Source organism: Ambystoma mexicanum, chromosome 14, assembly GCF_040938575.1.
Source record: "Ambystoma mexicanum isolate Mex_15411 chromosome 14, UKY_AmexF1_1, whole genome shotgun sequence".
In the NCBI taxonomy this organism is placed as follows: domain Eukaryota; kingdom Metazoa; phylum Chordata; class Amphibia; order Caudata; family Ambystomatidae; genus Ambystoma; species Ambystoma mexicanum.
In genome coordinates this window covers 396,920,964-396,945,259 of record NC_090940.1, presented here as the reverse complement: position 1 = coordinate 396,945,259, position 24,296 = coordinate 396,920,964, and the positions used below count along the sequence as shown (strand labels likewise).

At 46.3% G+C, this 24,296-nt stretch overlaps 1 protein-coding gene across 6 annotated transcripts in view; it reads left to right on the top strand.

Moving 5' to 3' along the window:
- Positions 1 to 24,296, top strand: part of PAK6 (p21 (RAC1) activated kinase 6) — a 939,585-nt gene that overhangs the window by 855,087 nt on the left and 60,202 nt on the right. For all 6 annotated transcript variants that reach the window (XM_069637521.1, XM_069637525.1, XM_069637520.1 and 3 more), the window contains one exon: positions 17,296 to 17,430. In XM_069637521.1, the coding sequence (XP_069493622.1) occupies positions 17,296 to 17,430 (135 nt within the window). The remainder of the gene's footprint in view (positions 1 to 17,295; positions 17,431 to 24,296) is intronic.

Genomic DNA, 24,296 nt, shown 5'->3' with positions numbered 1-24,296 from the left:
AGTTACTGGTTGATCTGTTCAAAGCAGAGCCTGCTATATGGGTTCCACTTCTCACTCAGTGATTCAATTACCTGACAAAACATTGGTGTTTACTCTCTATTGGGCAAGTGCTGAAAGTATCCCTATTTATAAACTAGGCAAGAGTGGCCCTTCCAACTATTTACTAATATTGCTGATTAACTCTTCTGCCATGTTTTACAGTAAAGTTCTGTTAAACCACATGGAAGGGTAGGGTTTGGTTTGTGATCTTATTTCCCAACTCGAAGCTGGCTTTCATAAAGGTATGTATGCCATTGACCAAGGTGTTCAGCGCTTTTTTCACTCCATCTTCTAACCCAGAAGTTTGATTTTCTCATAAACTGGGTATGATGCATCACCTTTGTAGACCTAAAATGTAATTTGACAATATCTCATCTGCACTGTTGAGGGAAGATTTGAGAGAGGGGAACATCTCCATGGGACACGTGGACGAAATATGCAGCTATTGTAAAGACCACTGTGAGCCACTTCAGTAGTGTCTAGGTGGGGAGACCCGTTAGCCATTCCCAGTATTGAAATGGGTGCAGGAGTGTTTTGTAAGGTCTACTATTGTTCTCCCTATATTCATAAATTCATTAGCTGATGAAGTATCTGAGTTGAATGCAGATGCCACACGAGAATAGATCTGGAAGTGAGGTTTAATACATTCCTATATTGGATTAAGATTCAGAGTTCTGACACAGTTGAAATATAAAGGGGCCCTTATGGACATTAATAACTCTGCAGGGGCACGTTCTTTTCTTTCATTCCGGAATACTATATATTTGGCCGGAGACCTTTGCTTCCAAAGTATCTGGCATGATCTTATCAAAATGAATTCCCAGCAAATAGGAGCCGGATTGGCCAACAAAGGATATCGAGAACCCGTTTATCAATAGCAAACAGGACAAAGACTATCTACTGTCAAAGTCTGCCTTTAGACTAGAGAAATATCTAACTGATATGGAACCTTCTAATGTGAGGGGGCTGTTTCTTTAAGATAGCTTTCACACCCTGCTCGGGGGTGGACATGGGCTTAGTGTAGAGTCAGAGCCAAATGCCCCTACCAGAAGCTCCTCCCCCATGTTGCCTATATGTTGGGAACCGGAAATTGCGACATGCGCAGTGCCAGTGAGGATGCCTATATCGCAAGGAATTCTTGAGACAAGGTATCCACTGAGAAATGGTCTTCTGAAAAGAGTCCCGGATGAAGTATGAAAATGAATGAGAAAGAAGACTGGTGACATCATATGAAGCAGAACTGACACACCCAGAAAAGACACAAATGAAGAAAGAATATAGACATTCTATAAGATCTGAGGATGAGGTTTCGAAGAAAAAGCAACATTTCGGGATCGAACTGAAGATTGTTTGTGCGAAGAAACACTGAAGAAAATGCAAAGTCATTTTACAATTTCACAGATGCTGTAACGCAAGTAGACAAAGTAATCTTAAGGCTGGCTACATAGTGAATAGATCGCGGCGATGCGCCAATTTATATACATAGGAATGTATAGACTCTGGATGTTCCCCAATGCACTTTAGTAAACTTGAACCCTGTGAATGGAAAGGGCTTGAGTGTGGCGCAGTTGAAAATAGCTGATGGCGAAGGAGAATTCAAGAAAGGCTGGCTGGCCGAGCACCAAGAGTCAAGGCCACCGTGAGCCTGGTTGTTAGTCAAGAAGAAGCTACATGAACATAAGAAAGAAGCAAACTTCTGTTTGAAGTGTAATGGAAAAACACTGAAGGTGCCAATAGTTCATCATTTAAAAGTATTATAGACAACAAAAAGCTCAAACGTGGTCTCCAGTCACATGGTCAGATAGAAATAGACTGTGGGTCGAGCTACACCGAAACCTGAAGATAAGACCCTGCCACACTCCCTTTTTTCCTCAGGCACAGTGAGCCTCTGCAAGGCCAAGTTCAAAGCCTAATTGAATGGCGGGACGACGATTGGGACGACGATGCCCAGGATAATGAGCCCTCAGCATCCGTTAAGTGCTTTCATGACCGTCTTCAGGGCCTGGCAGAGTTCTTGGGGGTCCTTCTTCCTGAGGAAGCGCCTCAGGAGTCAGGGTCCTCGCAGAAGTCTTGGGGAAGCACACCATGGTCCGGTTTGGCATTCCCCTTCAGTGGGATGTGGTGCAGATGGTCTGGGAGAAGCCCAGGGCCAACGCCCAGATAACCAAGAAGTTGGACAGCAGGTGCAGGCTGGCGGACAGGGAGCCAGTCCTCCTTGCCTCCAACCCGCAGCACCTTTCCTCCATGGTGGCCGCAGCCTAACCATCGTCTGCGTCGTCTTCCTCCATGGGAGCCACCTCCAGTTGCCTCTCCATGGAGGACAAGGTCCTTGAGTCCTTGGGAAAGCGCTGTTACTCCATCTCAGGACTGCATCTGCGGCAGGCCAATGCAGATGCCATCTTGGCTGCAGTTAACCAGAAGCTGTGGCGGGAGCTCTAGGAATTTCTGCCCGACCTCCCTTCGGACAAACAAGCCTCCTTCAAGGCCGGTCTGGCAGATGCCCGGGCCATTGTGCAGGACCTCATGGTGTCTTCGGTCTCCCACATTGGCACAGGCAGCAGAGGGCTGTGCCTCGGGGTCGAGAGGAGAAGGATGCCGTGGATGCACGCCACAAAGTTTTCATCTGACATGTAGGAGCGGATCCTAGATCTGCCCTTCAAGGGCGTAGACCTTTTTTCATTCATCCACCAATCACGAATTGACGAAGAAGAAAACCTCCACCCAGACCACCAAGTCCTTGGCCACCCTGACAAAGCCGGGTCAGAAATCCTTCCATCAATCGCAGGGTAGGACCGAGTTCAAACCCCAAAAGTTTTCTGGCTTCAAGGGATTCGGGGACCGCGGTAGGCAGAGGCCCGACAGGTCGCCCAGCGACTGCAGAAGAAAGCCGCAGAGGACGTTGCACACGTTTTTCCTCTCGCCCTCCCCCTGCCTCTGATGCCAAGAAGCAGTGATGTCAGGGAACACAGCTCGCCTGTGGGGAACCATTTGTCTCTGTTCCAGGACACCTGGAAGCGTCTTTTCAGCAACCTGTGGCTCCTGTCGGTGGTCTCCACAGGCTTCAGCCTTCCTCTGCCTCTACCATCCTCTCCTCCTCTTTGCCAGATCGGATCCCTGGCTCTTTTTATACAGGATTTTCTGTCTCTATTGGAGATGCAGGCGATAGAACTGATTCCTCTTGTAGACAGGGTCTCCGGCTACTATTCCAAGATTTTTACGGTACCCAAGAACAACTAGTCCTGGACCTATAATTTCTAAATCTGTCTTTACCGCTGGAATGCTTCAAGATGATTACTGTTCTCTGTGTGCAGGGGACTGGATGTGTTCCCTGGACATCAAGGATGCGTACCTGCATGTACCCATAGATCAACCGCATCAGAAGTTTCTGCGGTTCACGATTATGTCATACCACTTGCAGTACAAAGTGCTGCCCTTCGACCTGAACTCGGTCCCTCGTATCTTCACGAAATTGATGAAAGCAGTGGTGGGTCCATCACCTGTATCCTTATCCGGACAACTGGTTGGTGAGAGTGGGGTCACCCGAAGTGGTAAAGCTCTCATGCCAGAGATTGGCGGATACCCTTCATCAGCTGGGGTTTTCCCTCAACCTGAGGAAATCTCAATTATGCCCTTTGTCAGGACCTGGTCTTCCTAGAAGCATGTTGGAACACTACCGTTCAGCGGGTGTTCCCCACACCCGAGAGGCTGATGTCCCTCCGCAAGCCATTCAGGCCCTTTCTGGCCAACTCGATCACCTTGGCTTGGTAGTTCCAGCACATTCTGGGCCTGATGACCACCTTCTTCATGCTGACTGTACAGCACACCTGTCTCAAGATGAGGCACCTCCAGCTCCACCTGGCCAATTGGGATCAGGAGACAGGGTCTCAGTCAGATAGGATCCCAATTACACTGCTCCCTTTGCCCGATCTTCGCTGGTGACTGATGAATGGCAGTGTTTCAGTGGGAGCTCCCTTCATCCGACCTGAGCCTTCCCTTGTGGTGAAAGCAGACTTCTCTCTTTCGGGCTGGGGGCTTCACCTGTTCCCCCCTCCCTCCTATGCATGGAGGTGGTTTCGATCTGGGAATGGGCCCTTGCACAGAGGATTTGGATTTCGGCAGGCCACCTGCCAGTACAAAGAAATGTAGAAGCAGACTAGTTAAGTCGTTTAGCATTCTACACCTATGATTGGGAGTTGCACAACTACTCCTTGTTGCCCCTATTCCATCATTGGGAGTTTGCGTACCTGGATTTGTTTGCATCCCCTCGGAATGCCAAGTGCCCCCAATTTGTATCATGAGCAGGTCAGGGTCTGGGGTCTCCGGAAGACTCCTTCCAGATCTGTTGGCACGTCCGCAGGTGGTGTGTTCCCGCCCACCCCTCTGCTCCAACGGACTCTCCGCAAGTTCCGGGCTTCAGCGGGTTGTAGCCTCATCCTGGTTGCCTCCCACTGGCGTTCAAGGCCCTGGTTTTAGGATCTGCTGCAGTTGTGCACCCAGGGTCCCATCCATCTTCCAATCCCCAGCAGGGGCTTCGTGACGCAGCAGGGTGGGGCAATGGAGAATCCGGACCCGGCCATACTGGCCCTTGCAGCCTGGTTCCTGATCAGCTGAGGCTTCAGCATGCTTAATTTTCAGATGACAACTGGGACATCATTCAGCAGGCCAGGAGGCCCTCGACTTGGTCCCAGAGCAAATGGACTAGGTTCTGTCATTGGGCAAGCAATAAGGGGCTGGACCCTGTCACCTGTCCTCTGGATGACGTAATGGGCTTTCTCGTTGACCTGGCTTGTTCTGGAGTCCAGGTGGGTACTTGCTGCACGTATTTGGCAGCCATTGGGGCTTACAAGAATTCCTCTGAGCTTGTTTTTTCAGCGTCCAACCCGGTGGCTAAGGCTCAACTTAAGCGGTTGTCAAGAATTCTTCCTCCAGGCCGTATCCAGTTTGGGGCCTCAATGTGGTTCTGACAGCTTGGCAACGCAAGCCTTTCGAGATGATGGCTTCTGTGGATATCCACTTGGTGATGCTAAAGATGGTTTTGTTGGTGTCTATCGCCTCTGCATACAGGGTTAGTGTTGTGCTTGTGCGAGCCATTCACCACGTTTCATGACGACAAGGTAATCTTGCGCACTCAGCCAAATTTCTTTCCCAAGGTGGTCTCCCCATTTCATTTGAATCAAGAGATCTGCCTGCCATTGTTTTTCCTGAACCTGCAGTCGTACGCAGAGAGGGCCTTGCATTCCTTGGACCTCAGGAGGGTCCTCAAGTTTTATTATCCATCTTGGACGAAATCCTTCAGGAAGTGTGAGATATTGTTTGTGACTTTTGGGTGCTCCTCACCTGGCTCTCAGGCTTCCAACGCCATTTGGATGGCTCAAGCCATTTCCAAGGTGTACACAGCCATGGGCAAACCTGTTCCCGAGCGGATTCATACACATGCAGTCAGAGCAAAGGCCACCGCCGTCACATTTCAGACACCTAGTTATGAGGCAGGTTATCACAGCTCCACCCTATGTTCTTGTTCGGTGGAAAGGGGACGGAACGCATGAGTAATTCAAGTTGCTCACCATAGTGACTAGAGTTCTCGTAGTCCATAGTCCCCTTTCCACCATACGTCCCACCCACCTTCCCCCGCTAGTATGCCAAGTGCTATAATGTAATGAGAGTAGCCAGGTATCTAAGCATCCGATATGTTCAAAGGGGACTGAGGTGAGGCGCCCAGAGGGCGGGGCCTTGGTGGGGCCTTCCTACGTTCGAGGCCATGCCCTGCGCACTATACTAAATTTAAAAGGAAAGCTCAAATTTTCACTGCCAAAATGTTCTGGTACTGTGCCCATGTTGGGGGACGGCCACAAGAATGGACTAAGGGGGACTATGGACTATGAATAATCTAGTCACTACAGTGAATAACTTTAATTTAACGGCCTGCCAGCCTAGCTTTGGTAGGCCCCAAGCGAAGCAAAGGTCTCAGCTCGGGCTGCGGGCCGGTAAAGCCCATCTCCGTCCCCCAGCCAGGGCGTGAAAGCTATAGGCACCCTTTTGTTTTCATCCAACGGGAGATCAAGTCTGCATGAGCCCATCTCCCGTTGGTGAACTTTTTATTTTTAAATGCCCGCCCCCATTAACATGGAAAAAAGATTAGATCCCTTTTCGGATGTTGGCGGCCATGGAAAACATGTTCCAAAATGGCAGCAATTATCAATTTTCTTCTCTTTTTTACTTTCTATGGGTGTGGGCGGTCAAGGCACAATCGCGGCTGGGAAAGGCAGATTCGGATTGGTCAGTCTGTTTTTCCTTGGTGCGAATTGCATTTCAGCTTTTTACCGCTCACTGCCTTTAAGGAGTAGTGGGTGGGGGGCGGGGAGTGATGGTGATATCATTTGTTCCTCTTGCTTCCCTTCCATGGAAGATGGATTATACTTTGGTTTTGGCCATTGTATGATAATGTTAAAAAAATAAAAGTGCTACATCCAATGCTGTGAAAACCTGGGGCGTGCAAATGTAGGGTTACTCTTAAAGTACCTAGACAGAGCAATTTTAAACCAACTGTATTTGCTATGGAAAATTATTTGAAAAGTGTGGCGCTTGAGAACTAGACATCTGGTGCATGCTGCAGGATGAATTTGACAAGAGGGCCTCTAGGCTACTGTGGCACTTATGAGCATTCATTCAAATGGAAGGCCCATTTTAAGCACTGGCACTTTGGATGGAATGTATCATCATTATGCATTGTGTAATTAGCCTTGATTGCCTGCAAGCAAACTTGTTTGGTTTCGAATTCGGTATATACATTAACTGCTCATTTGGTTTTCTATTTGAGGTTATACGTTGTTTCTATCCAAAAAATGCTATGGTTTGATGAGGTTTTCTTTAATGGAATGTCTTCCAAAATAAACATATTTTTGATTTGGTTTGGGAATCTATCCATGGAATGGCATTCTAGACCTCAAAAGATGACCAGGGAATTATTACTCATATCTTTTTGTTTTTCGCCCTTGGAACAACAGTTTACAGTTTACTTCCATGTAGGCCATCATGTATTTATTGTACACCCACCTTTTCTTCAAACATTTTTTATAAGCTTTATTTAATTTTCGGTCACATAACAGTGCAAATTGACACAATAGATGCAACAATAAACTGTCTAGTGTCAATTTCTTTGAATCCCCCCCCCCTTTCAAGGAGAAGAAGAAGAAAAAAGCGTGATAAATGGGAATATTTAAAGAAGAAGGCTTCGGCCTCTTGAGTTCCATTCGTTCGTCCCGGACAAGACAGTGACCACTCCCCATGGTAGATCAGAGTCCAAAATGTCCATGGTTAAGCTTTCAGTCCTTGCCTTGTTTCTTTGCTTCCTCCTCCCTGGGGCCCCAGGCTTCCGCCCCTGCCCACCCAGGTATCACAATCAACTGATCATAAAAGGCACATGCTTTGCATGAGATGGGATCTAAATAATTGGGCTTCTCTATCCCTGACATGTCCAAGGAACGGGCACCAGGTTCACGTGCAGTTGGGAATAGTATTTGTCATGAGCACTGGAATCCTCTCCAGTGCTCATGGGTCCCCCGTGGCTCCACCAGTAAGCCAGGGGGGGACCCTCCTGGGTTTTACAGAAGCAGGCCCTAGTGATCTTCGCTGCCAGGAGTGCCTGAGTTGACAGTGAGGTCCGGGGGCCCTTGAGCGGATAGGGACCATCCTCTGGTGTGTCTCGGAGTAAGACCACCAGAGGGTCTAAGGGAAGTTGGGTCCAGTTATATATTCATTTTGTGCTAGGACCTCCTTTCAGAATATGGCCATGATGGGGAAGGACCACCACATGTGTAACATATTACCCTCCTCTCCGCACCCGTGCCAACACTGGTCCAACAGCTCCAGAGATATGTGATGGAGGCTCGCCGGTGTGGTACCACCTATAGCAGAGTTTTATTGCCCCCTCCTTTGCCTGCGTGCACCCAGGGACGTCATTTAGGGGTCGCCACAGGTCACAACTGCGACCTCTGAGGTCTCCCTTGCGACCTCAAAAAAAAAAAAACTAAAACAAAATAAAATCTTTTTTTTTATTTTTATTTTATTTTTTTTAAAGCAAAGTTCCTGGGCTGTGGCCAGAACCATGTGGCTCTTAACTTCTGGAGTGGCTGGCTTTCTTGTTCAGGCCCCTTAAAAAAAGAAGACACATAAGAACCGAAATGCCACAAGTCTAACACTTTCAGCACTGACCCTAAATAAGAAAGAATAGGAATACCAAATAAAGTGTCTTTCTGGAATTCTATACAATAATTGCTAGACTCATTAAAGGTTTATTTCAGGCACACTTCAGGGGGTGAGTCACTGATTTAGTCTGTGCTTAAACGCCTCAACTCAGCCTTTCATCCTTCTGAGGTCGATAAATGAGTACCAGCACAGGTTGGGTGATATTGGGTGTATATTTTTTCTATATAAAGCGCTTAAGCGTAAGTGCTATATAATAACACATCATTATTATTTGGTCATGGACATCTGCTTGCATTCACAGTAATTTGGTAATATGGGCCTATACACACTGATCTTAATGATACATATGGTGATCCATTCTTGTATGAAATGTACATCACATTATAGTGATATCGTAACCATATTTTTCGTAGTGTACAATGCTATGTGATGACACTTCCTGTCTTGTCAACGGGTGAAAGGTCTTGTTCCATCGCGTTCTGCGATATCACTTTGGGGTGGGGTCAAATGACATCACTTGTGATGTCATTGGGGGGGTCAAGGGTTGTGGGATGTTACTTCCGCTACCCCTGGCATTTCGGTGAAATGACGTCCCTGCGTGCACCTTGTGCTAGCATGTGTTCACCGCCAAATCTTAGCCCATGAGTCCTCTGGGATTTCCTGCCCTAACTCTTGTTCCCACTTTATCATATAAGTGTGCTTACTCCCACCCTCTGGGTTTCCCAGAATCCTATATAGATAAGAGACCCTCCCAAAACCCCTTCCCTCTAAGGCAGAGAGCACAATCTCTTTGGGGGCTCGAGTAGCTGCCCTCTTGGTTGTCGGGTTGGTGATCCAGTGTCTGAGTTGGATATAACAGAATCCATCCATTTCGGGCAAGTTGAATTTGGCCTTAAAATCGGCAAAAGTGAGAGGTTCACCCCGTGAAATAGGTCCCGGAGTCTCAATTGGGAATCCCTCTCCTAGTCTGCAAACGCTCCCCCTATCCACCCCAGGTGAAAAGACTGGGTTATGCTTTACCTATGAGGGCCCAACCCCTTCGGGATCCCCAGAAGCTGACACGCCTTGTCCCAGTGTAACAGCGGTTGTGGGTGAGGTCGCCCCCGCCCTCTTTGGCCGCATCTCAGACTGTACGTGGGTCGATGGCCCTGTGTCGTTACCTGCAAAGTAGTTGGCAAACGCTTTGGAGATGTGTGCCATCGCGACGTTCTTTGGTAGGAAGTTGTTAAAGCACCATAATTTACATTGCTAGCTTGCCTAAGCTCCAAGGTCTAGATAGATGCAGACCGGGGCCTGATCAGAAAGGACCCTCGGCAGGATCTCACACTGAGTGAGGACAAGAGACCTGGAGGTTAGTACTATGTCCAGCCTCGAATGCCTGTGGTGCACCGAGGAGTAGAAGGTATAGTCCCGTTCTTCAGGATGGAAGAACCTCTAGGACCTTATCACTGAGAGGTCTCTCAGCAGCTTTGCCAGGACCAAAAAGTTGTGTTTATCTGCACTTGATGGGGCTAGGACTTTGTCTTTGGTGGGATCTATGACCAAGTTAAAATCCCCAGCTATAAATAAGTCTCCCTCCGAGAAGCCCAGTAATTTCTGGTGAATATGGTGAGAAAGGCCTCTTGGCCAGTGTTCGGGGTGTATGACACCATGAACAACCCTCTGCGGCACCGTTTAGGTGTTTAGAATCAGGAACCTCCCTCCTGGGTCTCGTAGCACCCCAGAACCTTACGTGGAAGGCCCCTCTTAATTTGAATACCCACCCCTTTCGTTTTAGTGCCACTTGAAGCAAAGAAAGACCTAGAATAGAGTTTATGGGCTGAGCGCGGTTCATTCTCAAGGAGCAAATAAGTTTCTTGAAGGAACACAATGTCGGATGCAAGCTTTATTAGCTGCTGTAGGACTGACTTGCGCTTGTTTGGGGAATTGAGACCTTCGACGTTCCAGGTGAAGCAAGTAAGATCGGGGATGTCCCCAGACATATCATTATCCGGCATGGAGAGCACGGACCCTAGGATATGTTGTTTCTGACCCTCGGATGAAAGGGCCTCTGTTGCTGCCCTATCACAGTAAGCCTGGGAAGTTTGGAGCTGTCATCGTGCCAATCCCACTTAGTTGCTGTGTCATCCCCCTTAACAAAACAGAAACCCCCATTTCAGAAAACCTGAGTGAACAGTAAAAGAATAAGAATCTCCCCACGTACATATCCCTCAGATAACTTCTTACCCGCAGGACCTTTCCATGTTGACAAATTGCCCAAAACGAACTGGCAGATTAACATGCAACTTAATAATTTGACCAGAAACCATAGCTTAACAAGGTCTTCATGTCTTATCAACACAGCCCTCCCCTCGGGTGACCCCAGCTCAATGGTTTACCAGCAACCGCAACTCAAGTGGGTCAGGTCAATGCACCAGGCCCAGTCACCCCAAAAGTCAACAATCTCCCAACCGCTGAAGGGCTCACTTCTTCAAGGACCCCCTTGGCCCTTTCGTGGCTCTCTGCAGGTCTTTCGGGTGGGGGAGATCTTCTCCATCCAGCTTATCTTGCGTGAGGAACTCCACCTGCCATCCTCATCTGCTTCACGAATTCCTCTGCCTCCTTCTCAGATCTGATCACAAGTTTCTGGCCTTGATGCTCAAAGAGCAGTTTACATGGGAACCCCCATTTGTATTTTGTCCCTCACTCTCGCAACCAGGCCATGAGAGGGATAAACCGGCGTTGCCTGGCAAGGGTCCCAGGGGCTATGTCTTGGAACAACTGAACATCAGCTTCGTGTAAGGTCAGGAAGACTTCGACTCTCGCAGCTGCCAAGACTCATTGCTTCTGTTTAAAGAAGTGGACCTCTGTCAGCATGCCGGAAAGCAGGTTCCTCGGTATCTGCGCAGAGGAGTATACGAGTTCTGTCCAAAATGACATCCTCCTTGTTCTCCAGGTCTAGCAGGTGGCAGAAGAACTCAAGCATGTATTCCTCTAGTTATTGGTCTTTCATTCAGCAAGGGATCCCCGAATACAAACATTGTGTCGGGAGCGGTTTTCCATGTCCTCCTGGTGGATCCAAATTTGTTCCACTTGGTCCTCCATGGTAAGGAGTCGTTGCTGGAGTTCCATTTGCCACTGTTTGTGGTCACAGTGAACTGTGTAAGGAACTCATGGTGACAGCAGTAAAGACAGACACAGTTCAAGGGTGTTTATTAAACTGTATGCAGGTTGGAAAAACGCCTAATCTGAACCTAAATCTAAGATGGTAGCCAGCGTCAACCATCAAATGAAAATAAGGCAATCCTAGTGGCGTGTCAAATAAAAAGGACCTATACTAAGAAACATATTGCCAAACCTTATAACTGATCCAAAAATGGTGTGGGATGGTTTTCAAGAAAAGAAAGAAGTGTTCTCAAATAATATGTCAGGATGCGGTTAGCTTGGCTCTCCTTTCCCCACGTTTTGAGCACAGGATAAAGTGGGATCTTGGAGCACAGTACACTCTCGAGCTTCCCCAGCATGAGACGATAATTCCACTTGCAACTCTCAGGGCCGTTGATGGCCAAGTCTTGTTTCACTTGAAAGTCTCTTGCTTTCGAGGACCTGATATTTTCACATAACGCAAACAAAAGTTCATTCAACAAAATTAGTTTGTTTCCTGGTTTTACTTAGGGTGAGGATTCTTCACCCCTGGTTCCCCTCTTCAGGGCGCTGACCCCTGCTCTTCATGGTGTTGAGTGATAGTTTGTTTTTCACCCCCTGGATCTCCCTCTTCCGGGCTCGGATCCTAAAAAAGTTCCTATTGATATCAAGGCCTTCGGTGGTTGCGACTCCTGGTTCTGTGGGCCTGATAGGTTTTCAAATAACAAACAAACACAGTTCTGTTCTACGTATTTCTTGGGTGATGGCTTCACCCCTGGGCCCCCTCTTCCGGCACAAACCCCTCTTGTTTTCAGCCTCCCTCCACCTGGTTCACTGTGGCTTTCCTTTCACGGGATTCACTCCCCTTTGTTTCTCAATGTCTTTTCAAACAGTTCCTGTGGACATCCCTCTACCGGGTTCACCTTTGTCAACAAACTTTTTCTTGGGATGTTAGACTTTGCCCCCTCTTCATCAGCATCCCTCTTCCGGGTCCACTCTTGCCAACTTCCCATTTACTTTGCTTTTAATTATTGCGTGTTTCACTTCCCTTGCTTTCTCACGAGGCGGGATTCACTTCCCTTACTTTCTGTATAGTTCTTAGGTCAAAGACTTTTGCCTGTACAGGGATTTTTCTTGACCTCCTGTATGACCACTTGACGTAACTTGGTGGCTCTCCTGGGGCCTTCTGGTATCTGTAGTTTCATTCAGACGGGGATTGACCGGTGTGTCTCGAGTTAGCACCCACATGGTGCTGGTTCCCTCTGCAGCTGGTCTCCCCTTAACACTTTTACAGTTCTTTGAACTTAGTTCAACTTGCCTCTTTGCAACTTTAATTCTCCACAGCCCGGCTCTTATCGGCTCTCCCCTCGACTCACTGGCTGTGATGAACAACTTGGCTTTCTTCGTAACTGGAGTCAAGGTCGGTACCACGGTAGCAGAAGTTTCCCTCACTCCCAAATATCAGCGTCAACACGCTCCTTGTACCTTTGACATCTGTTGCAGTAAACTTGGGCTATTGTCCTCTGTCTTACGATTCCCTGTGTTGAGGTTTCGCAGGTCTGTTTAGAAAAGGGCAAGGTTGTGTCTCTCCTTGTCAGCCTCTCAATATTTGCTTCTTTTCTCCTCCTCTTGAACTGCCGGGCCTGGATAGCTGTCTAGTTGTGCGGTCTGCCTTGCTCCTACTGTGCTCTCTTCTCCACCTTTTATCCATGTTGGGAAAGGAAAGGGCCGTCAGGTGTGTGTGATTCAGGTTAATTGCCTGACTTTGCCTGACCTTTGTGTCGTGACATGTCAGGTAAACAGTTTTTGAATTGGTCCTTTGTGATTTATGTCGGGAGAAAGTGCCTGTGTCGGAAAAGGGAAGGAGTAGAGTTTCAGAGTGTTTTGCGGGGTAGTAATGGAAAGCGATGTTACATGAAATTATAATCCTTGTATTGGTGATCTCAGAAGGGTAGGTTTTGTAGGGTTTGTGACCTGAGTGGGAGGGTTTGTGTGACAAAAGGGAATAACCGGGATCATGAAATGAACAAAGGGGATTGTGGGAATGGTAGTTTTCTGTCAAAATAGATTGGGTGTTCAGAAAAGAATATCCAGAGGCACCTGGAGCCGAATGATGGGGAGTGTTCGAGTGGAGACCGGGGAAACAAGGATTCTGGGAGTTAGACTATTTGGATGCAACCGGGTTTGGGACCTTAGAAGATGGGTTATGTACAGAGGGGGTTGTTGGATCTGGGCAGGAGAGTTTTAATGGGAGGAAGCAAGGCAGACGCATTATAACCTATAAAGGTCGTAGGTAGTTCACCCTCCTCTCCTTCTCCCTGGTTTGTGCTATACCACGTCTCACCTGGCGTATTTCCCTGAGCACAACACTGGTCTCACCATATCCAGGTGATTTCTCTTGTTCGTCCGCTCCTAGGGTTGGGGTCTGAGAATGTCGGCCCTTCCCAAGCCACCTGAATAAGGGGTTCCCGAGGTCTGCTTGGGAGAATACCCTCCGGTTTCTCAACCTGTCTCCAGGTCATCTAACCTTTTTTCCGCTGACAGCACATGGTATTTAGCTCTGAAATAGAGCATGTCTCCCGAGTTCTACATTTCCCGTTTGAGCTACACCAACGGCAGCTTCAGGTCAGATTTGGTAGCCAGTCCATCCTCCCGATTGCCTGCTGACTCTGATGCATGGACCTGCGCGGTGGCCGACAGCACATGCTACTCCATGGGGTTCTGCGTGGTCAGCATGGCCTTAATATCTCCCTGCTTCAGTTTACATGGGGTCTTTGCCATTCCTGCGCCGGACAGGGGGCTCAACTGCTCATCTCTTCTTACACCAGGCCGGCTCAATGAATTGTAGGGTGGGGTGCTTTGGCCAATCTAAGCCATCACCAGGCTAGGAGGCAGGCCAGCATCAAAGACACCAAATGTCCAGGTGACAGGGAGAACCCTCTCCTGTTGAATGGTGCGTGAGCCCCAATAGCAGGGCCAGAAGCACAAGGACTCTCTGCTAAGGGTGGCAAACCCGGATAAGCCACAGGGAGTTGAGTATGCGATGTGTCCTTCACTGAGTGCCTCTTGTGACATTGACTGAGATGCTGGGGTCAGGGGCCCAGCTCCTGGCTCCTCCCTGGAGCCCTCTTGCCACACATACTCGCCTTGGGCCTTCTGCTTTACAGTGCTTGCTCCTTCAATTATCAGATCATTGTAGGGTGGCAACACTCACCCTATACATGCTGGGTCACTGGCTGCTCCGCTTTGCTTATTTCTAGTCCCTCTGCAGCAACTTGAGTGTTGAGGCCTCTCTTCTCTCTGCGGTCGCTTAATGCAGGTTGACGTGTATCTGAGGGCTACAGATCAGGTGCGGCTCACCAGCAGCACCTGCATCTCTCGCCGGTCAGTGCCACACTCAGCAAAGTTACGGGTGGGTGGCTTTGGTCACCCCTCACTGGGTTGATCTGCAGGCTGAATCACTGCGCTGGTCCTCACTCCTCTGCCGCAACTGGGGCTTCGACATGCTCCGGACTGTGTCGTACTGAATGGTATGTCCCAGACTACTAAGGGACGATCGGGAGCCGAGCTGCACACTTTCTAGGAGTCTCGGGGCTAGCCTGCATGCAACACTCTGGGACCTTAATAATGGCCAGTTCAGGTTGGGCCTCACCAGTCCTCTCCCGGCCCTCAGAAGGCGTCCCCCCGGAAGGTGCCAGAAGGGGTCCTCAGCCGCTAACAGTCCCCGGAGTGGGTCTCCGCCTCACGGTCTGGTGGTGGCTGCCATTTTGGTGAAGTACATAGCAGCCGAGTTTCATCTTGGAACGGCACTTCACGGCTCCAGTCCTCACATTCAATAAGCCACTAGCTACACAAAGTGTAAGCAAGATGTGTCCATTGTTTTGGGGCTAAATTGCAAGCATACCAATGCAGAGTTCGCGCCCACAGGGAAGCTCACCTCGGAGCTGACAGCAGACCCGCCACCTTGCCACTCCCCCATACATCCACTCTTTATAACGATCCTCAACCTTGTTTCCCCTAAGAATATAGCTATTCCACCTGATGTGGTACATCTGCTGAATGTTCTGTTCCTTCTCTCTCATGCTTCAGGATTGGTCGAGACAGTCTGTCCCTCCTCTTCCTCTCGACATGACCACCTTGTTCTAAGATTTGTGTACCCTCTTGTCTGACCGTGTAAGTGGCATTCATGGCTCTGTCACATTTGCATACTTTACCACAGATGTACCAATACGAGTATCTGGCTGTATGTGTGCCTGTCTACTGACCACCATACCCCACTCCTGCAATTGATGCCAATTTCTTGTTACAGGTACACTGACTGGTCGGGTACCACATTGTATGTGTGAGGTTCCGCTTCGACCTATGCTTATCGCCTTGTCTTGAGCTTACTTTGTCACAACACACAAAGGCTTGTCTAAATCTGGATCTGTTTTTGGACACCTTCAGTATCTCCCTAACACCAAGGATGAATACAGAGTCAGCATAATCTAAGGGTGGGCTTTGGGTATGCCAGTGAGAGTGACAACCTATTACTGTCAGGCTTGTTTAATAGGTGGTCTCTTTCCACTAGGTGGGAAGGCTTATCCCTTTTCTGTAATATAGGCTGAAAAATGTAGTGTTGTGTAGGTATTATGATTTGCTTTCTTGAAATTATTCTATTTGTTTTTTTATTTTATATTTTATTAAGTGAAAGAATGTGGAGTGATCTCAAAATCCGATTATATTCTTGTATACATTAATCCTGCTTGGCTATTTTGTTTGAGCTATTGAAATGTATTTTTTTAAACTTGCACGCAGATCTTTAAAGCTCAATCCTAGGTAGTTATACTGGATTTGATTGGATAAGTGTTATGGCATCTTTGTACTGATTGGGTAACCAATTTATAGTGGAGGGGTTATCATGCAAAGAAGTGAGTCTTTAGTCATCGACAAAAAGAGAGATAGTCAGTTCATAAAGTGAAGGAAAGGTACTTCTGCCAAGTCAGATGTAATGCAACATAGAAGGAACAACCCCCTTGATGATGGCATTGAAATCGAGGAATTGTCAGAAGCATGGCATTGGAAGGGTATTGAGGGTGCTTAGGGGAACAGGGAGCCAATTTGTAATTTATCAAGAAATAGTATGGTTCCAAAGAGAGAAAGAAGGATGGATGATAAAAAAGGAAATTACAGAGAGATCCTTTGACTTGCAGGAAGCCAATGAAAGGAAGAGCGCATGCAGGGTACATTGGAGTGGCAGCAAATTACAAGAGCTAGTCGGGCAAAGGGATTTTGGATGGCGTGAAAATTGTGAGGAACTCTTTATCAATATGTGACATACCACATCTATACCCAGGAACATCTGGGCGGAATTCCGGCTGCATCTAGCGTCTGTGAATGATTCAGTGTTGCAAGTACTATCTAAAGTGTGATGATAACTGGTTAGCTACATTGGGTCTGCATCCAAAGTTTGTTTGTACGCTGAAAGAATGATCATTGTTATAACTGCCTGCCAAGCGGAAATAAAGTTTTAAAAAAAAAGAATTTTGGATCACCTATAGATGGCTCAGAAGGAAAGAAGTACCTTGATACAAAGAGTTCCCATAGCCGAGCCAGCATGACGCAAGTGCTGAAACCACTGAGGCCGACGATTAAACAGCGAGGGAGGGGAGAGAGCAAAGGAATTTTATACCATAATTGCCACCTTGAATCTGCTTCTTCCTCCCTTTGAAATTGGTTTGTTTCCCAGACTACACATTATCTGTGAAGGGCAGGCTATAATACTTGAAAGGAGCCTATCCACTGCACCGTTACATGTGTGATTCCAGTTTGAAAACCTATGATTTGTCAAACGCCTCTCTCTGTAGAAGGGTCACTAAGAAGAGATGATGATGATATAATGCAAGTATTTTTAGCAATTTGTTTTTAATGGCCATTTGTCCGCTGCAGGTGGATATTTGGTCGCTGGGCATCATGCTGATAGAGATGGTTGATGGCGAACCTCCATATTTCAGTGACTCTCCAGTTCAGGCGATGAAGAGTCTTCGTGATGGCCCTCCTCCTAAATTGAAAAATGCTTATAAGGTGAGACATAATGGAGAAATTGTTGTGAGATTAACCCACTATTCCAAAATATGATTAGTCTAAAGCTTTTCTCCTCTCATACACACGATCTAGCCTTGGCCTAGGTAGGTCCTCCTTACCTACCTGGAATACTTTCCTAATGTGATTATGGCATCATCCTTATTGTGACCCACAGCACCTTAATTCCTATCTGTATGGGCTACATCTCAGTGAAAGTGTGTAGTAATTTACAAGGAGGGAGAAGAGAAGAAGTGCTTGTAAATGGTGAGAAAATGAAGATGGGGATAAGTTCTTTTCGGTTTGAGTGCCCACAGCATGTCTGGGTTAACTTTGCTGCCCATGCCCTCTACAACTCACCCACGATCCTTGCCACACCTCCACCACACCTTTTCTCAATGTGGTAATTTATGCACAATTCCTCCCTATTTGAATTCCCTCTCTCAAATCAATCCATGGGCTAGCACTCCCAAAGCCCTACCTGGGTGAAACCAGCTTCTGCTAATCAACCCATCACATTCATCACTCCCAATCTCAACCATTTGTCCTGTGCTGCCTCCCACTTTCGCTCCTCCGCCCTCTTGCTTCCCCCTCACTGGATCCATCTACCCCCCACAATTAAAGACAACATTAACTGGCGTCAAGTTTGTACTTCACCTCAAAGGAGGAACCCCCAAGGTTGTATATTACTATAATTTCGCTGATGATCAGCCAACCACCATCACCACTGGACGGCATTATGAGATTGTATGTGCCGTCATTATTTAAGAATAATTTAATGTCTAATCTTGTGCTTTCCCAGTTTACTGTTCCAGCTCCTTCCCATCATCAGCAAGTTTAATATATTCACCATTATGTTATTATGTCATGACTCTGCAAAGTACCGACTAATGGGACTGCGCCATTCATCAATATGCTCTTTGTTCAGTACTACTAGGCAAATCTCTTTTCATTTTACAGCTGCTGTGTGAGGCTATTGGTTGTGGGAAGCTTCATCAAGCTCTCTTCTGCTTTTTCCATCTCTCCCTGAGGATCTTGGTCAGGGCACAGATGATGATCGGTTGTGGAATCTCCACTACAAACTCCTTTACAATCTTTCTTGAAAGTAACGTCACCAATGATCAGACTCTGTGGTCGTATCCGGTGCTGAGGCATTGCCAGCACTGCTACCCATCTTGATACTACATTCATGCAGTGGTTGTGCCAAGTTGGTTTGGTGGCAAGTGGACAGTGGTTCAATCCTCGGCCCAAAGTAGGGTTGTTGCACCGGCAGGCTACTGGTGCTGGTGTGCTTGTGACTTCAGCTTGTGGCTTATGCTTTGATACTGGTAGCTTCTGCAACCAATTGCATTACTGGCTCTCCATGGTAATGGCCAGTTCAATTGTGGACAGCATGACCTGGACTCCTATACTGCCCCCTTTGCCACAGTTATCCCCACAGTCCCTCACTGACCAAGATAAACTACAGAGTAATTCATATTTTTTGTTGATACCTCTGAACACGCCTTCGCTTGGCTGGCGAGGAAAGAGGAGTTCACTTCCACTCGGATTGCGCTTCTAGGACATCTGTAGCAGAGTCATCATGAACAGCAGCAAGTCCATTTCCTATGTTGATAGGCTACAGCAATTTTGATTTGGCATCCACTCCAATCTCAGGACCCACATGCCCTTCAATGACTGGTGGTTTCAGTCATGGTCTACTACGGTAGCTTTCTCCTCACTCCAAGCTCTCATGGGCACAGCTCTCCATTGCAGCATCCAGCACATCCTCCAGGACAATTCACAGGTTGTCCATTTCATGCAGTCATGAAGCAGGTAACAACCTCTGTAGGTCTAAGATTGGACACAGTCTTTGGGAAGGCTGCTCATAAAAAAATAGGTGACCTCCGACTTCTATATCTACTCCTTAACCTAGCTCACCTGTGTTTCCACACTGTATTTGACCTTTTTCAACTCAGCAAGGGGACGACTGCAGCTCTTTCATTGTTCTGTATATTGTCTCTGCTTGTGCCCTCCTCTTAAAGGCACTAAGCTCATAGGATATTAATATTATCTTAGTACCCACCAAACAAACACTACAGCAAGTGGTCAGGGCTTATAGTTTTGAACTTCGCCTGGCTACTTTATCATTAAGGTTTAGAATGTGGGCACCTTGAGCCTGGAAGGCCTTCACCAGTTTTCGACAAGGCTTTACCTTAAGATTTCAAGGCTTCATGCAAGCTCAGATTATCTGTTCACTGTGTTAAACCACCCCTTTGTACCCTTGTCCTCTGCCTCTTCTCTTGCTATTTTGGCCTTCCTACAGACTTCTATGGAATTTGCCAGTCAAACTCAGGGTTCCCATGTCGACATTATAAGTAACGCTACTTTCCATGAAAAAGTAAATTTTCAACTGTCTCTCAACATTTCTGCTGCTCAGATATTGATGCAATAAGTCACCTTGAAAACTTGAAGTATCTCTACAAACTCGTCTTGGCCTACAGAGACATTCTAGTTTTCCTGCCATCTTGATCAAAGATGCTATTGCATCTGCTTTTTCATCTGTATTCTAGCTCCAAAAATTCCCACTAGCAACATCATGAAAATCCCTATATAAAACAAGTTGGCAGAGAGAGAATGATGATTCAAGCTCAACCGAAATTGCCAAAATAGCCAAGGTACTAGTGTCACGTGCTGCTCAAATTATGACTGCGGAGTAGAAAAAAAAGAAAAGAAAAAAAGTCACAGCAAAAGAATGACCGTAGTTGTATAGGATTGTTTGGATCTAAATGGTCAGATAATCATGCACAGTGAGATGAAGGGCCTGGGTGAGTCTAAAATGCAGGTGGAGGACAATCAAACCTCTTCAGAAAATGAGTTTCTGATTCTGAAAGACTCAGTTCAGTTACTGAGAAATATCGGTAAGGACGTAGAAGATTGCAACAAGCACCGTATTTTGAACGTGTTCAGCATTGGGAAAGTGTCGGATAGCCTCCAATTTATGGCTGACCTGATGACTGTGGCTTCCTGAATAACATAATTGGGACTTTTCTTGGGAAATCTAGTGACCCCAACAAGGTCTGCCTAAAAAATGATCTTAAAGAGTTTTGGCCAATAACTGTAAACTTTAAAAAATTAATTTGCAGGCAATACTGTTCACACTTTTACCAACCAATAAACCCAGCATACATGAAACATTGAATATTGTCAGATGCACATAATTAAGTCACCATACTATGCAACTACTTTTGGCAGCTGAAAAATTATTTAAACCATTGCACCTGTATATTGGAATGTGTTTTCTTTCATCACAAAACAACCGCCAAATGTACAATTTGTTAAAAAAGGGAGAACATATTTTTGTTTCTCTAACACAGAAGCTAAGAATTTGTTTACTAAAGCAGTTGTGACTTTCAGAGTAGAATTAGGTGTCTGTGCACATATCAGCTTGATTCAAAGGCCCCACGGTATTACCCAATCACCAGGATATATTTTTTATCTAGATTGAGGGAATGCGAAACCATACTCAATTCGCACTTAATCAGTTCTTTCTTTTCCTCATCTTCTTTTCTGCTCTATTAATTAAGTTCCAGGTTTTGTGCAGGGCTGCAACACTTACATCCCTGTTTTTTATTTCCATCTTTTACCTCTGAAACTCTGGCACCCAAATGTCAACTTCATACCGCTTTCTAATTTCTTTTTTGTGTTCATCCTTCATTTTTCTCCCTGACCCATTAGGCATACATGGGGGTAGGTCGCAACATTGTGAGAGGCAGGAGTCTCAGAGGAGGTGGGGAAAGGGTTCCTTGGGGCAGCTTCATGGGTGGGGTATTGCTGTAAAATTCAAAACAAGGATAACCTAAATCATTGAGCTTGGCAGCAATCCTCGCTGTACATCTTACTCTATCATGGAACATAAGTTAAAGCTCCTCAACGAGAAAAATTAACCTTGATTAGTTAACTTCAAGCTGAGCACATTTAGGTGTTAATTTTCTGTGATGGTTCAGGGTTAGCTCGCTTGATAAACTTTGCCTAGCTAATGTCCAGCATCAGAAATACATTATTTAGGAAGGGTAATTGGTATCAGAATAGGAATTTGATACCTAATAATATCACTAATAGGTTAGCCAATATGCTTACCGATGGCAAGCTCAATGTGACAAGATTAAATACCTTGGGGATCATCTTCGACTTGACGCTCTCCTTCTCCACTCACATTTCAGACATTTCCAAAAAGTCCAACTACCAGCTGCACCTCCTCAGGGCTACTCTTCCCTTTCTCACCTTCCCCCAGTGGCTCACCGTCTCCAGAGCCCTGGTTCTCGATAGGCTGGACTACTGAAACAGCCTCTTTCTCAACCTCCCTGCCTCTGCTTTGCACCCTTTGCAACTCATTCAGAACAGAACTGTGAGACTTATCCTTGGCCTTAAACCCAGGGACTGCATCTCTCAGGCGCAGAAATCCCTTCACTGGCAGCAAGGTTCAAGTTCAAGATCCTCTGCATTGACCGCAAGGCTTTCTGGGGCCTGGGACCTATCCATCTGCAACAATGCCTACCTAAATACTTTCCTTCTCGAGCCCTCTGCTCATCTACCTTTAATCTTCTGAGAGTGTGCTGGTTCTCTAAGCAGAGATTTGGAGGGAGATCCTTTTCCTCAGCAGGGGCATCCCTCTGGAACAGCCTACCTACCGCCCTCCATCTTGAGCCTGATCTCCTTAAGTTCCGGAAACTCCTTAAGACATTCCTTTTCTCCTCTTACTTTTCTCTCCCTCTACCCTGCTAACCTCTCCCTCTGCTCTATTCCTCTCCCCCTCCTTATCCCACTCAGCTTGCTGACTGGCCGCTGGGTGTACTCGGAGTCTCACAGGTCCCCGGCACCCTCGCCAATCTTCTCGCACTTGCTTCCGGGCCTGCACTTACCTCCGGGCCTGCACTTGCCTCATCACTAATGCACTTGGTCAATTACCCATGAAAGTGCCATCTCTCACTCAGCACTTAGCCAGTTTCTTACTGACTGAGCGCACTTTGACTCATCCCCCTCCCCCCTGCACTTGTTCACCCCCCTCTCCTGTACCATCTGTGCACTTGCACCATCTGAATGCACCATGCCCTTGATGATCGTCCATCTACCTTCCCTGTATCCCCTCCTTGCATAGTGGCACCTAATGCACTTGGAAAAACTGCAGAATCATCGCCAGACCTATTTGCTGTTCTCTACACTGTTAACTGTACTATATGCACTTACTCTGCCTTGCAGACTTGTATCATTCAGAAATTCAAGGGCTCTGAATGACTGTTTTTTTCCCCTTGTTCCCTCCCTATTTGAGCACTTTGAAAAACTTGCCTTGTGTATAGGCGCTTTACAAATAAACATTAGCATACCATACCAAGGGTTAAACTGACAGGTGATCCCTCTATGTGGAAAATTAACTTTGAACCTCTTCTCAGTAGAATAAAGCATTTTTTTATTTTTTAGAAGCCAATGAACAATCTTCCACTTTCCTTCATCAGATTAATTGATCTAGTTCAATTTCTAGATTTGTTCAGATCCATCTTTTGTTATATACCTGCCACCTTCTATAAGCAACTTCAATCAATCATTGTCAAGAATGTAAAAAACAGAGAACATGTTTCAACAGGGAGAAGAGCACTACATTGTTTAAGAGTGGAGGATAGTCAAGTTCAAGGCCATGACAATAATTCATAGATGCCTATATGGAGAGGCCCCCAGCTATTTCAAAAAACACTTTTCCTTCTATTCACCTGGAAGATGTCTAAGATCAGCCGACAGGGGCACCCTGAATATTCCCGGGGCCAAATGTGTATATAGGCAAGGTAAATCCTTCCCGGCGAAAGCAGTAGACCTCTGGAACAAGCTGCCGATGACATTACGGTTAGAAGCAAACTATCAGAGTTTTAGGAAACAGCTTAAAACCTTGTTGTTTCAATGAGTAATAGAGTCCCTCCCTGGAGGATCTTAATCTAGTTTAATGAGGAGAATGACGTGTTTTTGACTTCCTTGGTTCCCGCGCCCTGATGTATGCGGGCTTCCGGCACGTAATAAGCAAGCACATAACCTAACATTAATGGTGTATTTTGTTGTGGGAAACACCCATGTGTGCTATTAGGTAGATAAGGCTCCCAACACCCAAAGGTGGATGGGGTCATTTATACTTTAGATTCTATTTCTGTCCTGCTACAGGTGCTGTGATTGAAGCAGAATTAAATACTGAAATTCAACTATCCCCAGCTGTCCAATGTGTTTTCTTTCAAAATCACCCCAGATCGAACCACTTACATTCAATTAACCACACTAGTTTAAAAACTTTGACTTGATATCGAACAGGCATTGTTCCGTATCTGTATCAACATTTCACATAATTTCAAAGTAGCCCAAGGCACAGTTGTGTCATAATCCTATTACCCACGCGACACCAACAATGTTGGACTATCTTGAGGGATAAAACAAAATATTTTTCTTCTTAGCTACTTATTTCAATTCAATGCTCTAAGTTATGTGACAGTGGTATGAGTTGCGGCAATACATTTCTTTAAGTTTCTACAAGATCAAATCATGTATGCCAGATATTTTTTAGGTAACATTTACTTTTTCTTTTGAACAAGAAATTGATATTTTTTTATATAGATCAACAATTTGGTACAGCAAAATAATAAACTAAGGATTCAACATATTGCAGATGATCTACAGAGTATTTTGGGAAGAGATCTCTGTTGAAATGCTACAACATTGACTGAGTTTAAACATTATTTAATTCCTACCAGTTACCTCTGCAGGCGTGTCAGCCAATCAGTTTTCTCCTAACCCTTTCTGAATCAATGTCTAGGTTTGGAGAAGATGTAAGGTGCGTTCACCCACCCTCCTAGCAG